Source organism: Dicentrarchus labrax, unplaced genomic scaffold (assembly GCF_905237075.1).
Source record: "Dicentrarchus labrax unplaced genomic scaffold, dlabrax2021, whole genome shotgun sequence".
NCBI lineage: Eukaryota > Metazoa > Chordata > Actinopteri > Moronidae > Dicentrarchus > Dicentrarchus labrax.
Window position 1 is genome coordinate 13,348,240 of NW_026136713.1, and position 14,365 is coordinate 13,362,604.

Below are 14,365 nucleotides of genomic sequence, written 5' to 3' on the forward strand. Positions count from 1 at the left end.
GGAAAGAAAAGCCCCAATACTTGCAGCATTAAAATGAAGCATTACTCAGTTTCTCAGCAAGATAACAAGTAAAACACGGGTCTTGAATTTTTACCTCAAAAACACACCTTGTTTGAATTTCATTGCACAAGACCTTGAATGTCCTTGAATGACCAAGTATGTGTGGGAACCCAAGAGACATGAACACCGTTTATTTCCCCTTCATTAAAAAGGATATCAAGCATGCACCGCATACTGTGAAATTAGACCTGGGCAGAAGAAAAACAACCCTCTTTTTTTTCATAATTTCTGCCTTACAAACTAAGGAAATATAAAGAAAGTATAGGTTCTATATACACTGGTCAAATGCAGAACATTATTGGAAATAAGCCCAACTATAACCTATGGGTCAGTTCCCAAATTTTACAATTTTAGATGTAACACACAATAGCCTATATCTTCATGAAAACATCAAAATAATGAAGGGAATCAATTTAACAAATACCACCAAGTTGTACCAATAAAGTGGAAAACTTTACAAAACAGTATAATTTTGACGACCAGCTCAGCTGTCATTGTCATCATGGAAAACTTGAGGCTCTTGTCAGTTGATGTCAGGTGTGTTTGCAGGGTATGGAGAGCACAATGTCCCTCCTCTGTCTCTCTGTAGCCTACCATACAGGTCATAGCCTCTCCTCTCCTCTTTCGCCCTGTGCCTCAGCTTCCTCAGATACACCTGGTTCACAGCCAAGTGCAGGGAACAGTGCACCTGTGGACACAAGAGGAGAGAACACAAAACACCTTACAAAATACCTTGGCCCCCTAGGTGTGGCGGGAAGCCAAGAATGGAGCGCCAGTGAAACACTGTGACACTACACCAGACACCGCACTTTCACAGACTACAAACAAATGTTTTCAGATGCACTCTGCACAAATACTTCAAAGAATATTCTTTTATTATCAAATTTTACCAACACACACAAAAAAATCAAACAGCCAGTGGCCACTGGACAAATCCACCACTCACAGCTGGGTAAAGCTTCCACCAAATAGAATAATCTACTTATTATGTTGCAAAAGGTTTTGTTAGTAATACCCAAAGTGTAAAAGCAGTAGTAAATTGAGCTACAATAAGTAAACATGTTATACAATAACTACAATAACAAAATTCCTAAAGAATTAGAGACAAAACAAAGCTGTCCTATCTCTATAAAAGTACCTCAGTCATGCATTAACAGCGGGGGGGGGGGACTCGCACCTCAACAATGTGTTTTAGGTCAAATAACTTGAGGTCATGCGATAAGTTAGCACCTAGTGCTTTTGCAGTCTCAAAATTATGAGAACATTTCAGACCCTTCTAGATCAAACTAAACAAGTATGTCCCTTTGTCAGAAAGAAACTATTCAAAATAATCTAAAATTCCTTCAGTCCCCTCATTCTGAATCCATCATTTCCATTATTTAGAGGGGAGGTGGGGGTCATGCAGCAGCATGCAGATGGAGTTGTTTGTGTGTGGTTGCCGTCTCAGGAGAGCTGCATTGATGCTTTAGAGAGGTCTAACCCTCTCTTTGTCTGGAGGACCCCCTCCTTTGACATGTAATATAACCCTTGACAGAGACTCGTAGCGCAGGTGGCCCCCACAACTGGGTCCTCATTGGCTAGCTTTTAAAATCGGGCATGACTCCATTGTTGAGGCCTTTCTCGAGCCCGTGAGAAAAGTCCTGAGGTCAGTGTGAGACTGCAGATGCGTGCTTGTCTGCCACCATGGCAACCAGATGTGCGGGATGGTAACCATGGTAACCTATAATCCCTATTCTGTGTAACAGCTGCATTCTAGCTGCACATATGTTGCAAATTGGTGGTTATTTCTTACATATGTTAATTTATTAGTTGTGTTTTATTTGTATTTTTGAGTGCATGGGAACCAAAATTAATTTTAGACTGGCAAGTAACAAGAGCAATAATTTACAAATATTTTGGTGACATGGCATTGAAAATACTGAAATAAGACTTGCTGCATGTAAAAGCAGCAAGCAAACCTCACGCATATAAAAAAAACAAAAGGAAAAGGAAAAACCAAAATAACATTCCTCCCAATAAGAAAAGTAAAAATATAGGACATATAATGTATAAGACAACACCTAAGAGTCCGTGATCACAGGTGGTTTCTGTGCAGATGATGTAGAAGGAGAGTTGTTGCCATCCCTTTAGATCCTCATGTTGTTGGTGGTGAAGTAGTGATAGAGCAGAGAGGAAGTTGGGGAGCCTAACACCGTGCACCTATGCCCTTTCTCCCCAGATACCGTAGAACCGCAAAGTTATAGGTGGTTGACACAGTATAGGTCAGCTATGGAAGCACAAACAGAGACAGGAAGTGTCAGAACAGAAGTGAAAAGAAAAATCCACATCCTGAAACTCTACAAATAAGAAAAAAAAATATGATTGTCTGCTAATGACATTAATTTGATAGCCAATACCACCCGTATAACAGCTTCTGTAATGGAGCATGCAAGTATAATGGGTGTACCATTTGCCTGGCTGGAAAACCACTAGACATTACGGCATTATTATGATGTTTGTGTCAGCTGAGAAAGAGGAACAGAGAGCAATAGTACAGAAGTCATCAGTCATGGAGGCCTGAGATGCCTCGCCGCCCACACTTTGAACGTCACTAAGTCACATGAGCCATAACGCTATTGTTGTACCCCACAGTGGAAGCGCAGTCAAATTGGCCACAGCTGAAGCATAATCACTCACCAGAGCCAAGAGAGTGATGCCCGCACCGGCGAAGGCAGCAATGTAGAGGTCATAGGTCATTCGGAACTGATAGGAGGAGATTTGCATTAATGGTGATTACATGTCATCTTCATTTCATGTCAAGCAAACTGTAGAACATGACATCCAGAGCTCCAATTATTTGCTGGTTCTTACCTCTCTGGTCTTGCAAACAGTGGACAGAGTTATACCACAAGCTTTCCCTGGCACTGCATTCCATGGCAGGAGCCCTGTTAAAATCAAATGTCTCTATTCAATTCTCTCTCTTAAGTACAGATACAATCAAAAGTATAAAGATGGCTTTATTCTACGTTTCTGTTATTGTCCACAAATCATATAAAAAGACCAGTGTCCACATTCATGGTAATGAGGGGACATGTCACCCAGTGCAACAGTGTTGGTCACTGTGGGATAAAAATGTTTTGTTAGCCACACTCTAGGGCTCTATGGATGGGAATGTTGGTCTGTGGGTCCAGACTGAAATATCTCAACAACTATTGGCTGGATTGCTACAGAATGTTGTACAGCCATTCGTGGTCCCCAGAGGATAAATCCTAATGACTTTGGTAATCGCCTGGTAATCCTTCACTGCGACCATGAGGTTTCACCTTTCCGATTCTGGTGAAACGTCTCGACTATTGGATGGATTGGCAAAAAATATGGTACAAATATTCGCGTCCCCATCAAAAGATGAAATGTAATATTTCATATATCACTTTTCAGGTTCATGAGCTGCAAAACTAATGATATTCCCATCAGTCTCAGTTATACTTGTTGTGTTTAGTGTTCATTATTAGCAAATGTTAGCATGCTAACACACTAAAGCATGATGGTGAACATAGTAAACATACCATGCTAAACATCGGCATGTCTGTGAGCATGTAAGCATGCTGACTTTAGCATTTAGTATCTGTGCCTAGGGACAGCTTCAGAGCTACTGGGATGGCACAGAGGAATGCGTTTTGGTTGCACGGGCTGTTAGTAGGAACAATTCATTGTTGGTTTTGGTCTTCACATGGGATTTGTTAATAAGAAAAATATAGAGTATCACTAGACTTATCCCCTAAACTAAAAAACAGTCTCATAGATTGCCATTACTAGAGGTCTTCTTACCGTATTGCCTGGCATCAACACACAGCTGGTTGATACTCGCTGGGGTCTCAGTCAGAACATCAATGGTGTGGCAGGTGGCGTCCATGTTGTAGAAGAAGTAGACAGGCAGGGCCGAGAAGGCAAACACCAACAGCCACAGCACAGCTAGTACATAAGTCATCACTATAAACTGTATGAGGAAGGAGCAGAGTAAACATTAGGGTGCATCGTCATAATAGACTGATCCACACAAGTAATCTAAGAGAGTGTTTTTTATTAGCAGTGACTCACTTAGTGACCACATTTACTTTTTACGATTAGCTTTCCCTATTATCTCACCCTCTGTTCTCCTTGTCTTCCGACCACTCAGCTCCCCCCCCCAAACCCAACCGCTCAAACACACACTGTATGCTTATCTTTGCATGTCCCCAAAGGTTTTTAGCAGCTTTAAGATTTTCGGCTCAGCACCCACCAGGGAGTGATATGTGTATTAATCCTATCCAATCTCTCCAATCCCCTTTACTTGTCCCACTCTGGGCCCTCTCTCACCGAGGAGCTGAGGCAGCGGCCACACATGGTGCTCCTGAACTCTCCAAAGGTTTGCTTGGCAACGCTTGTGGTATAGAAACCCTCCGCCAACAGCACGATGCAGTAGAGGAAGAAAAAGGAGGCCAAACCATAGATGACATATTGGAAATATTGAATGCTGAGGAGATGCAGAAAAAGAAAATTCATAGTTACAAAGAAAATAAACCTTCTCAATAGAAACTACAACTTCAGAAATCCCATGGTCATGGTAAAAAGATCTCATTCGAATGATGAAAGTGTTTTAAAATTTACCACTCACATGTAGGCGAGGGTGATGTAGTCCTGAAGGTTACGGGCAAAGTAATTCTCGATGAGTCTCTCTGTCTCTGTGAGTGCCTGGTGCCCACAACCGCAAAAGAGGGCAATGCCAGAGAAACACAGCAGTGTGGCAACCAGGGAGCAGTACGGCACCCCACCCAAACAGCGCATACAGCAGTCATAGCAACCTGTTAGTTAAGGCACAGCACCGTGAAAGTCAGGGAACATAATTAACTGATTCAATATGACAGACAGCATAGAAGAAGTACTCTGTTCCAAAATACAAATTATGCACAGTATATACAGTGGGGGCTTTCTTGACTTAGTTAAGTTAATATGGACATGCTGTGCTAAACCAACAAAACGTTTGCCTTAACCAAATTATGAAAAAAAAAACCCACAAACAACAAACATTTGCTAACTTAAGTGGTGGTGGCCATGCAAATAGTTTTGGTTGTGATTTCTCTGGTTTTGAGAGTTCCCTGTGAGTTTTTCTACTGATTAATCTATTATTCTATATTCTAGAAATTTCCAGAAATAGTGATTAAAAGGACTAGTGTGTAGTATGTAGTGGCATATAGTAATGTAGTTGCAGATTGCAACTTCCCCACTCCTCCCCTTCCAAGCGCAAAGGAGAAACTTACGGTGCCCGCATAATGTGATAATGTGAGTACTGGACTACTGTAAAAACATGGCGGCCTCCATGGAAGGCAACCTGCAGCCTCTGTAAATAAAAACGGCTCATTCTAAGGTAACAATAACATAACGATTCTTTTATTTTCAGGTGATACACGAATGAAAGCAAATGATAACACAAGTCGTTGATCTACACTTTATGTACAGAGTAACAGGAACTTACAGGAAGGATTCTTTTTAATTGGTGTGAACACCACATGGAATTTCATTGGAAGCAGACATCTTGGAGATTTCTCAAAACCTGAGCACATAAAACCAAAACAACCAGCATACCTAGAAAATACTAAAGATTTTATTTAAAAATTAGAACCAACTATTTAAAGAAAATTAGCTAATTCTATTTTGTCACTACGGATCGAGCTGCAGCTGTAAACACTCCTTTATTAAAGCTGTGCATTCTCCCTAATAGTCATGTGCTGTTTGAATGGATGCCAAGGGCCAAGGGCATGGGGATGTGTCTGCTCTGACCCCAGCTCACACCCTGACTCCATTCACCACCCAGCATGGGGAGTGTGAGAAAAGGGGGAGGACGGAGAGGAGAGACAAAGTGAAAGAGAGAGAGGCTGCTTTTGTGACTGCAGAGACAACAGTCTTTGTCCCACAGCATCATGGGGGTACAAGGGCCACCAATGTCAAGCAAACAAAGACCAGAGGCACCTCTATGCTTGACACACACAGCGCACACATGCACACACTCATAGACTTCCTTCTGGAGAGACATGGGAACAAGAAAGCGATAGTGGGGTGCTGTCTGTGCTGGAAGAGGATGGAGAAGCGAATCTATAAACAAACAATGCAACTGTGTGCATGTGTGCCATTACACGCTTGCATGCGTGCATCCACACAGACACGCACAATGGAAGCAGACAGACTGTGGTTGGTACCATTACAGTAAACACAGATGGCAGGAGGGGCAAATAGATAGCTCTTTAATTGAACACATCTACATGGCTGTGTTGGCTGTGTGTGTGTGTGTGTGTGTGTGAGTGTGAGAGAGAGGCAAACTGTGATCACTGTCATTTTACTATGCTTGAAGAGTGAGTTTAAAAAGCTAAACTGTGAGAAAACTAGCAAATATTTTCAGTATTGTTACATTAGGAAGCAATTTGTGTGTGCGCTCAGAGAGTTGTTGTCATCACAAGCACAAGTAGCCCAACATTACGCACATAAACCAGAACTTCAAACATGATACACCCAACATTAACGCGCATGCCTTCAGATACACCTTGCGCCAATTAACTAATTAATGACATCAACAAAGAGCTGAAGCCCTGTCAACCAAAGCTGCCCACAGTCTCTCGATATCAAATGAAAATACAGGCCTCGTCCTAGTAAAAAAAAAAAAAAAAGAAAACATGGCCGAGGCCAAGTTCGGCTCTTTAAAAATTGAGAAAGATTGCGACCGAAAGCAAATGCGACAAGGCTCCTCTGAAAGTAGTCCTGCCATCTCAAGCATGAAATAAATCTCATCATATCAGTGGTGCATCAGCCGGTGAGTGGCCGACCTCTAAACTGACAAAAAACCTAATAACTTGTGATGCCCTCTCACAGTCCCATCCATATAAGCGTGCAATCACTTCAAATAAAATGCAGATTTGATAATGTGAAGTATTCTATCTGTTAAAAGTTAATAGAGGTAGATCCCAGTAGCTGGAGTTTCTTACCCATGTCTGGAAGGATGCGTTCAGGACTTGTTGGCTACTGCTGCTGCCTGCACTGCAGCTGGTCCGCTGATGATATGCGCAACTTGTCTTCGGCCCCCGTATATCAATCTCAACTCTCTTTCTGTTCCCCCAACAATGGACAGACCCGCTGATGACTGCGAGTGAAATCTTAAAGAAACAATGTCGCTTTTCAATGAACTTCAAGGCGGAGAATAATGAGGAGGTCAAGGTTCTTACGCTTGCAGAAAGGTCCTTAGTTCATTGTTGACGCATATTTGCATATAGAGAGAGAGCAACTTGCAATTTATGCAAATATAGAAGAAGGAAAGTTATTTGTCCATGGAAAAAAATTGAAAAACTTTCCCTTTACTGTGAGTTGGATATCCCAACTCTAGGCCATGCAGTCCCTGGTTTGCCAAGGCCTTTTGTTAAAAAACAACAAAACATGGCAACTGATGAATAAAACCAAATGAGAAACGGCTCATGAATCATGCAGATGGCCTATGATGAGATGCTGCATGCCCATGGACAGTGAAGGTGATTTGTCTGAAGTTACACCATCAACATGAGCCTGTGGACAGTCAGGTTTTGCTCACCAGTCTTTACTGTCAGCTAATGTCTGTTTGACTGCAGTGTCTGAGGTACTGAACACGAAAGATCTGATATCCCAGCTGGCTACGCTGATATGGGCTTTACTATTTATCTCTATCCATTTAGTTTTGGGATGTGCCTTTTAAAAGCAAGCTCAGAATGGCATTCACATACCATGAATATGTGGATAACACAACTTCTGATAAAGTCAAATATTCCCTTTCAAGCTGGATGGTTGAGGACCAATGAGGAGTATTTTCAGCATCACTACAGCAAGTTTCTTTGATAACAAAAACATCACTGGTATTTTAATTGGACTCAATTGTTATGTCATTTGTGATCATAAAACCCCTGATGTGTATCTCATAAATAATCTACTGGGTATTTGGTTCTGTGCCAGCTGGTTTCTTTGTCCATTTCAGCTCATGCAACCCCATAACCCACTATCAAATGTTCAGCTTGAGAAAAAAAAAGATTAAAATTAGATGTGCTGTGAATGGAGCGGAGCAGAGCAGCGTGCAGCAGGGAAACATCACTGATCTCAGGCGACCTGACTGTGGCGGAGTGAGAGACTGTCCTCTGATTCATCTCCACCCTCTGGCCAAATACCAGAAATAAAGAGCCGGATTTGGCTTCATCTGTGCCCAGTAGATGGCAGGCTTTCCCCTGCCACAGCACAGTCTTGTCCCTCAATACTGTTAATTTTTTCAGAAAAGTCAGTTTTGTTAAGAAGCATGGCTAAACATGATGCTCCAAAAAATAAATCCACCGTCAGAATGTTGTCAACCAGGTCAAAAATGGCTCTTTTCATCCACAATGATCCTGTTTATACATTAGGTTGTACATGTCCTACTGGAATCTTACAATTACAAATTAAAGCAGCATCTTTACATAAGGAATTATCCTTTTATAATTATTTTACATAAGGAATTATCCTCATCTAAAGATGCTTCTTTAATATTTAACTTTGTTATGGGGCTCTCTATTTCCTCTCAGCTAATATAGTTAGTCTCATTTTACGACCCTATTAGATTATTTATTTTTAAGCTGCTAGCTGAGAAGTCCTCAGAGAAACACCACTCATGTTATACAAGCCCTGTTCTCCACTAACCAGGTTGTTGTACCTTGTGTTTTACAGGCTCTGACTCGTGGCTTTCCTCCTTTCCTGTAACACAGGTGTATCTTAAAAGGATTGTTCAATAGTTTATGATACAAAGATATGCAAAGATAAGAAATGTTTTCCTAAGTGAAAGCTAAAACAATTAGCCTGCCCTCTTTGTGTAATTGTGTGTTCACAGATTTGTAAACACATTTTACCTTGACGCGTTCATACTTTATGCATCACTTAACCTGGTTTGATATCTCAATTGTTCCCCAGCATACAAATGTATCACTAACACATGAGAGCAACTACCTTTTGTAAAGATTTCTTTTGAACAAGGTGTGATTTCACTCCAAACATCTGTCATCAAAACAACAAGCCCGTTATTGGCTTACTGGGTGCAGCACAGTAGGTTTTCTGCTATTTAGGTGAGATGCAGCTCCGTGTGTGAGAAGCAGCATTATCAGGTAACAGGTGTGAGGCGGTGACTTGAGATGGCGGTGTGCTTTCCCTCTGCCGCCTCTCGCCTGTCCACAGCTGTGCTCCGCCCCCTGTGGTCATCTCAGAGTTGTTTCTTGAGAGACTTTCATCACCTCCCCACTGGAGGAACATTAAACCCTTTTGTGGGTCTAAATACCTTAGACCCCTCCTGTCACTCAGAGTTAGAAATCTGAGAAAGGCCCAATCAACTTAGCGGGCCATTACCTCAGTCTTCTTCACGCTGTAGAGGTCATGAAGAATGATCCCTAAAGAGGACTCTGGTATTTTAGCAATACCTTGCTGTGATATAATCTATGTTTGTGACTAATGCTGTGCACATCACCTGTGTCATTACAGTTCTACAGTTCATGCACAAGGACTCTGCTGGTAACCCAAATATTTAACTAATCAGATCACCTTTATATACTTTCCTGGTAACTTACAGGGATCTTTCTCAGAAAATGGATCAACTTTATTTCCACAGAATTGTGCAGTTTTGCTGCTGACAGAATTTTGAGTACACTATCAGAATAGTTCAATAAATTTGAGTATTAAAATACAAGAAGTCTTTGACAAATATTCAGAATGTCTTTAATTCACAGACGGATTTCATTACTTGACACAGTGTGAGTGAGGATTACATGCAATGCTTCATTCTGTTAGTCATCAGAGTAATATTTGTGTGTGATCCGGAGTGGAATCTCGTTCTCCTCAATATTCCCCCTCTTGTTCTGCTGTAGACCTCTTCTCCTCTGTTTCAGGTATAACACTGCAGTCACCACAAGTAAACATGTGGATGCCAGCATCATACTCAGGCCTAATAGCAGTATCAGCTGAGCCGATCTGGTGTCCTCCACCTCACAGATGGGGGCCTTTGAGGGGGTGTGAAACAAGTCAGATGTCCCTGTCCATGTGGGCACCCTGTCCAAATGGCAGGGCTCCATGCTCTCATTGACCAACAGATTAACCCAGACAGTGGTATAAAGCGGAGCTGGTTTCCCCCCATCTCTGACCACAATGAACAGGTGGTGCATTCCCAGGTGCTTTTGTAGAAGTTGCTGCGTTATGGTGATGTTCCCTGACCTTGAATCCACCCAGAAGGGGCTCCTGTTTTGCGCTGGCTCTGGCACCACAACAGTGTATGTAATCTCCGAATTCAGCCCTGAATCCTCGTCGATGGCATAGATCTTTGTTACAATGGTGCCTGCAATGGTTTCTGGAGAGACAGTCAGGCATGAGGAGTTGCTGCTGGGAAGGATCACTTTTGGCTGGTTGTCATTGATGTCCTCCACAAAGATAGTTATCCTGGCAGTAGAGGTAAAAGAGACTGGGTGCCCATGATCGCTGGCCAGCAGGTAGAGTTCATAGCGGTCCTCTGTTTCGCGGTCCAAGTTGGTGGTGGTGCGCAGTGTCCCCTGGGTGCTATCCACAACAAAAGGTCCACTGCTGTTTACAACATGCAACTCTGTGTTCCCATTTTCCCCTTCGTCTGGGTCTGTCACCCTTAGCCCCCCCACCTGAGCGTATGGCGGTACATTCTCAGGGATGAAAAAGATAAAGTGAGGGGTTAGAAAAACAGGTGCATTGTCATTCTGGTCCAGAACACGAATGGATACTGTGGCCACGGACTCCAAGGGGGGAGAGCCTCTATCTTGTGCAAACACAGTGAGTTTGTGTACACCCTGCTGTTCCCTATCCAGAGAGGCTGATACAGACAGTTTCCCTGTCTCAGGGTCAATGTTAAAGATGGTAGATGTGTGTTTATCCAGCCTGTAGGTCACCCTGCCATTGTATCCACTGTCTGCGTCTGAAGCTGAGACCCGCAGCAATGAAATCCCTGGTCGGTTGTTTTCCTCCACCTCCAGCTCATAGTGAGACTGGAGGAAATGTGGAGCATTATCATTGACATCTCCCACCATCACCCTGATCACATACCTGAAATGAGCGATCACAGTCCCTTCAGAAGATCTCCCGTGCACTACCACAGAAATATTATGTTCACTTTTCATCTCATAGTCTAGGGGCTTTGATGTGGAAAGAAGATATTTGCCATTCTGTAGGCTCAAAGTGAAAGGCACTTCGCCCTCAATGGCAAGAGATGAGTCTCTAAAGCTGCTGTCACCCTCAAGCTCTAAAACGGCTAAGGCAGCGGGGGGCTGGTTCTCTAGTAACACCATAGTCTGGTTTTGATGCTCCACTATGAACCCGATCTTGACAGTCAGCTCTTGGTTCGCCTTGGGGAGCACGGATACGGTTACCTGAGTGTCTGCTGGGGGGCAGTGATGGCCGCTAGCTAACACTTTCAACAGCAACTCCTCTGAGTTGTCACTCTCGAGGTCTTGTGTTAGTCTGATGTACCCAGTGAGGCTGTCGAGGCTAAAGAGCTTCTTGGCCCGCTCAGAGACTTTGGGACTGAGGGAGTAAATGATGGCAGCATTTGGGCCTAAATCTGGGTCTGTGGCTCTGACCTGAGCAACTAGCATGTTCTTCGGGGAGTCTCCGGGGATGGTGACACTGCGGGGGCTGTCAGAGCTAAAGCTTGGACAGTTGTCATTAACATCTGTCACTGTGACTATTAAAGTTGCTGTAGCACTTAAAGAGTCTGAGCCGCAGTCGGTGGCCACCAGCACTATCTGATACAGGTCCCGAGTCTCCCTATCCAAAGCTGTTTGCACCACCAACATGAGAACAGACCCGTGTTCCGCGACTTTTAAACTGAAAACTCCATCAGAATCTTGTAGGTGGTAATGCAGCTCGCCGTTAGGTCCAGCATCCCTGTCCTGAGCCTGGTCATCCAATAAGAAACTGGTCCCCACAGTCACGTCCTCAGATACCTTCAGGTGTATTTCACTGTTTTCGAAATGAGGTGCATTGTCGTTGATGTCCTCTATGATCACAGGAAACTGTATAAGGTCTCCTAAGGGCCCCACGACAGCATTGTGTAGAATAATGCATTCCTCAGCTTTTGTCTCCTCGGGGCAGAGGGCCTCGCGATCCATCTTTTGCTCAGTGGTGTAGAAATTCCCCGTGTTTTTGTCCATCCACAAATACTCCTGGGTGAGAAGCTGGTATGGAGGTGAGAAGTGTTTACTAAGTGACCCAGCCAGAATACCAGAATCCTGTTCCTCTGGGATAGAAAACCAGACAGAACCACATATGATCTGCCGGAGGTGGACCACGACCAGCAGATTCTGATGAGAGAAGAAACAAACTGTGAAAACTTTTATAAACACCATGATTTTGGTTATGACATAACAGTCTTTTTATTGCACTCGAAACTGACTGTAAGGTTTTCCCTGGTGGTGATAAGGTTTAAACTTCATGCCTCAGTGAGCTCTTTTAAAAGCAGACAACTGCACAATGAAGGTAATGTGATGCCCCTCACTTATCTTCAACCAATTACTCTCATACACAAATACCACACAAACAATAAAAAGAACATTTTTTGTGCATTTTCACAAATATATCAGTTTTTCTTTTAATATTTAAGAGGTTCTGATTGAACATCATTTTTATATAACCCCCAAACTCTCCAGTGTCTCTCCGAGTGCTCTATCACACATTCAGTGTATTTATATCTTTCAAAATCGCACACTGAAGAGTAACATTCAAGTTATACCCTTTCACTCCATAGAAACACTGAGACAGTAATTAGATACCATCAGAATGGAAAAGCCTTGAATTGCTATTGACTCACTGACCTGCAGTAGTCCAGCCCAGTTCATATTATCAGGAGTCCCATGGCCCATCGCCCTCACACATGTTACCCAAGTTCCCAGGCAGAGAGTGAGCGCTGAGGACAGAAGCAGCAACCTAAACCTGCAAGGCATAATTCATTACATGCCCCTCCTACAAACACTTACCTTGCGTGCCAGACTGACACAGGAGAGGTCAGAAGAACAACAGGTTTATCTGCATGAGATGAATACATGTATTTGCAGCAACTCATGTGAAAAAAAAAACAATGAGTAAGCATGGGGCTTATGTTATGTACATATCCTTTATTTATTCTATCTTTTAACTATATGGGACAGGATTAATGTGCTAATACCAAATGTGCTTACACACCTCTTTTTATTAGCACACCTGCCACCTTTTTTTAACTACTTCATAATGTTTTAACTGCCTCTGGATCATTTTTCTCTTCCGGTGCTGTTTTCTTCCGCCCAAATTTCCAGAAGCCTCTATAACCCTTGGGATCAAGTCTTTATAAATAACACCAATAACAGTGTTTACAATGCTTAACTGTTGCTGCATTCACATGGGAACATACTGTATATAGACATAAACTGGAAGTTTCTTCTATAGGTGAACATCAGCGGTAAAAAGTAACTACTCAAGTACAATTTTGAAGTACATTTCAGAGAGTATTATTGTAACTTTATTGCATTATATTTATCTGACACCTTTGGTTACTAGTTACTTTGTAGGTTTCCCATTGTTGAAAAATTGTTTCTTTTTTTAAACATAAAACATAAATTCTATTCGAATACATTTACCTTTTCTTATTATATGTACTGTATCTACAGTAGACTCATATCCACCTACCTCATGTACATAAAGATAGTATGTGTTTGTACATTGAGAGCAATGTGTGTGTGTGTGTGTGTGTGTGTGCGCGCACATACCTGGCCAGTAAAAGTGATTCTAATTCTGTTTCTGATTAGATTATAGATTCAAAACGTATTTTAAAATAGGATGTATTTTCATGGCATAAACTTCCCAATAGTATATTAAGCAGATACAACATTAAAATTCTACACAATAATGTATAAATTATTACACACCGATATAATATGATATATAATTGGTAATACTATTTAATATATATCAAAAGGGGTTATTCTGCATTATGGGTGCTCTAATGGAGTATTTTACACTGTGGTATTATCATTACTTTAGTAAAGGATCAAAATACTACCACTATTGACACAGCAACGCCACTTCACTGAACACTGCATATTAAGACTTGAACAGCTGTTTTGTGGGAGGAATTGCACATCAGGGGCCTCTGTCGACAGAGCAGAGTACTGCACCGCTTACAGCAGAATTATTTATTTTAAAAGTTTGGTTTTAATGCATAAACAGACCTCTCTTTTTTTAACTCTTTTTTTTAGCTCTTTATTCGCAAGTAATAAGG

The 14,365-nt window shown here is 42.2% G+C and overlaps 2 protein-coding genes across 2 annotated transcripts; both read right to left on the bottom strand.

Annotated features, from left to right (window-relative positions):
- Positions 1 to 917: 917 nt before the first annotated feature.
- On the bottom strand, positions 918 to 7,168 carry plp1a (proteolipid protein 1a). Its single transcript, XM_051418961.1, has 7 exons — positions 7,053 to 7,168; positions 4,694 to 4,880; positions 4,396 to 4,552; positions 3,868 to 4,036; positions 2,911 to 2,984; positions 2,737 to 2,802; positions 918 to 2,326 (listed from the first exon to the last, which is right to left on the bottom strand). Exons 1-7 carry the CDS (start codon positions 7,054 to 7,056, stop codon positions 2,246 to 2,248), a joined length of 738 nt encoding a protein of 245 aa, XP_051274921.1. The 5' UTR covers positions 7,057 to 7,168; the 3' UTR covers positions 918 to 2,245.
- Positions 7,169 to 9,799: 2,631 nt separating this feature from the next.
- On the bottom strand, positions 9,800 to 13,036 carry pcdh20 (protocadherin 20). Its single transcript, XM_051418957.1, has 2 exons — positions 12,927 to 13,036; positions 9,800 to 12,416 (listed from the first exon to the last, which is right to left on the bottom strand). Exons 1-2 carry the CDS (start codon positions 12,972 to 12,974, stop codon positions 9,885 to 9,887), a joined length of 2,580 nt encoding a protein of 859 aa, XP_051274917.1. The 5' UTR covers positions 12,975 to 13,036; the 3' UTR covers positions 9,800 to 9,884.
- Positions 13,037 to 14,365: the final 1,329 nt, after the last annotated feature.